The following is a 1847-nucleotide window of genomic DNA, read 5'->3' as shown; positions in this document are numbered from 1 at the left end:
AGAGGTTGAGATGGGGCTAGGTAGCGACAAGGGGACCCTTTATATACTAGTCAGGCTGCGCACGGACCAGGTATTACATAAGCGGCTGGTGCTACGGCGACTGCTAGTGTCTAGGGGACTTTAGGCGGAGAAACGAGGGCCGGCTTGTCATATCTGATGACGTTGTCGGGCCGACGGGGATAGGGTGTCCGTTGCCGATCGGACTCGGGGATAGACGGGGCCGGTGTGTCCTGTCTGATGACGTTGTTGGGCCGACGGGGATCGGATGTCCGATGGAGATCGGAGTGCGGCTGTTACCGAAGAAGCGTGATGCGGCGACGAGGCGGCGGCGATGTAGGCGCGTTTGATGCGCTGATGCGTGCCTGTCGGTGATGCGTTCTCTGATGTTAGCGCACGGCTAGGACTTGTAAACTGGCGCTAATGCGCCGACGACGTTTGGAGGGTCGTACAAACGTGGAATAAATCGGAGAAAATGGGAATAAAATAGGAGGCCGGGGCTACGCCCACGACAACCTCCTCGGTATCGTCCTCGTCATCAATGTATAACTCGTCGCCTGAGTCGTCCTTGCTGACTGTACTCTCCCTCACTGTCTTCTGTCGACCGCGAATGACCTCTTGCATATCAACCCAGCGGACAGTCGGATGCGTGAGGGGCTTTTCTTCAAGCTTCCCGCACGTCAATAGAGTCGCTGTGCTTTTGGTAATTGTGGCGTACCTGATGTAGCTCCCACTGGCGGACTTGGACCATATCGACCAACGTTCCGACTTGCTGCTTGTTTCAAAGTGCCGAGTTCATCCAAGTGAAGGTCGACATGGTACGCTCGTCAGCCATCGAATTTACAGCAATCGAGAAGATCTTGATTGAAAGCATCTGTAAGGCAGCGAAATGACAGGCCCGAATAATAATCATTTGCGAAGAGACTTACCGCAAGGACACAAGCATGCATGCTGCATCAGGATGGTGTCCGAGTTCCTTCCGCCAGTCGGCCGCGCCCTTATTCTCATCTTGCGACCTATTGAAAGGCCATTGATTGAGAGCGTACATCAGCAAAACCGCCAGCTCTTGGGGAGCGTCTTGAGCGTCTTGGATAACATGCTCAAGACGCCCAAGACCCCAAGACATCCGGTGTTAGCCAAGCTATGTCGTTTGTCTTGGGAAGACGCCTGGTCTTGGCCAAGACTCTCAAGACAGTCAACCAAGACAAGCTCAATGCGGCATGCTTATGGGTAAGATGGACATATTGGCTCAATCACACTCATATAAAACAGCTACAAATTGTATTTGTATACTTCTACTAAGACTGTGTACGTGTACTACCTGCTTAACTTGACAATGACTACAATGAAGGCAGATTGCATGTGGCTTAACACAGGTGTACGAAGTTTCAAGGCTGGCATGAGATCTTCAAGTGTCAGTGAGAGTAGCGGCCAGTGGGCGGAGTACGAATGAGAATGTACCTCATCCGACCCAACGCACGAGCTCCTCCACCTTCACGACCTTCGCATTTTGCAGGGTTCTTGGTGTTTCATATACGTGGACAGAAGGCCACAGGGTGCCCACAGCGGTTGTAATTCAGAACGTGCTGCTTGTGCGGGCACGCAATGGTCTGTCCGCTCCACCAATCAGAGGGCAGCGCCCAGCGGCCTTCTGCCCATGCTCACCGTCGCCATCGCCCGCTTTCACAGGCTAATCATACTGGGCTGCCTGCAACCTACCAAAGGGCGCCTGTGTCCTGGATGTTTCGACACCGTATGCCGACATGCTCTACAAGAATTTCAGGAAGGAGGTCTGTGAAGGTACCAATGATACAAGCTCAGGCAAACTGAATTTCTAGCTGATCGTGGCT

General features: G+C 53.0%; 1 protein-coding gene across 1 annotated transcript; it reads right to left on the bottom strand.

Moving 5' to 3' along the window:
- Nucleotides 1–417: 417 nt before the first annotated feature.
- On the bottom strand, nt 418–748 carry PHACADRAFT_191842 (uncharacterized protein; the record flags this gene model as incomplete). The annotated part of the gene is made up of 2 exons (XM_007391976.1): nt 418–666; nt 716–748. The coding sequence occupies 2 exons, from the start codon at nt 746–748 to the stop codon at nt 418–420; spliced, it is 282 nt and encodes a 93-aa protein (XP_007392038.1).
- Between the last annotated feature and the right edge of the window lie 1099 nt (nt 749–1847).

This window comes from Phanerochaete carnosa, assembly GCF_000300595.1.
Source record: "Phanerochaete carnosa HHB-10118-sp unplaced genomic scaffold PHACAscaffold_2, whole genome shotgun sequence".
Lineage (NCBI taxonomy): Eukaryota > Fungi > Basidiomycota > Agaricomycetes > Polyporales > Phanerochaetaceae > Phanerochaete > Phanerochaete carnosa.
The sequence above is the reverse complement of the archived record's forward strand: the minus strand, read 5'-3'. Positions and strand labels throughout refer to the sequence as shown.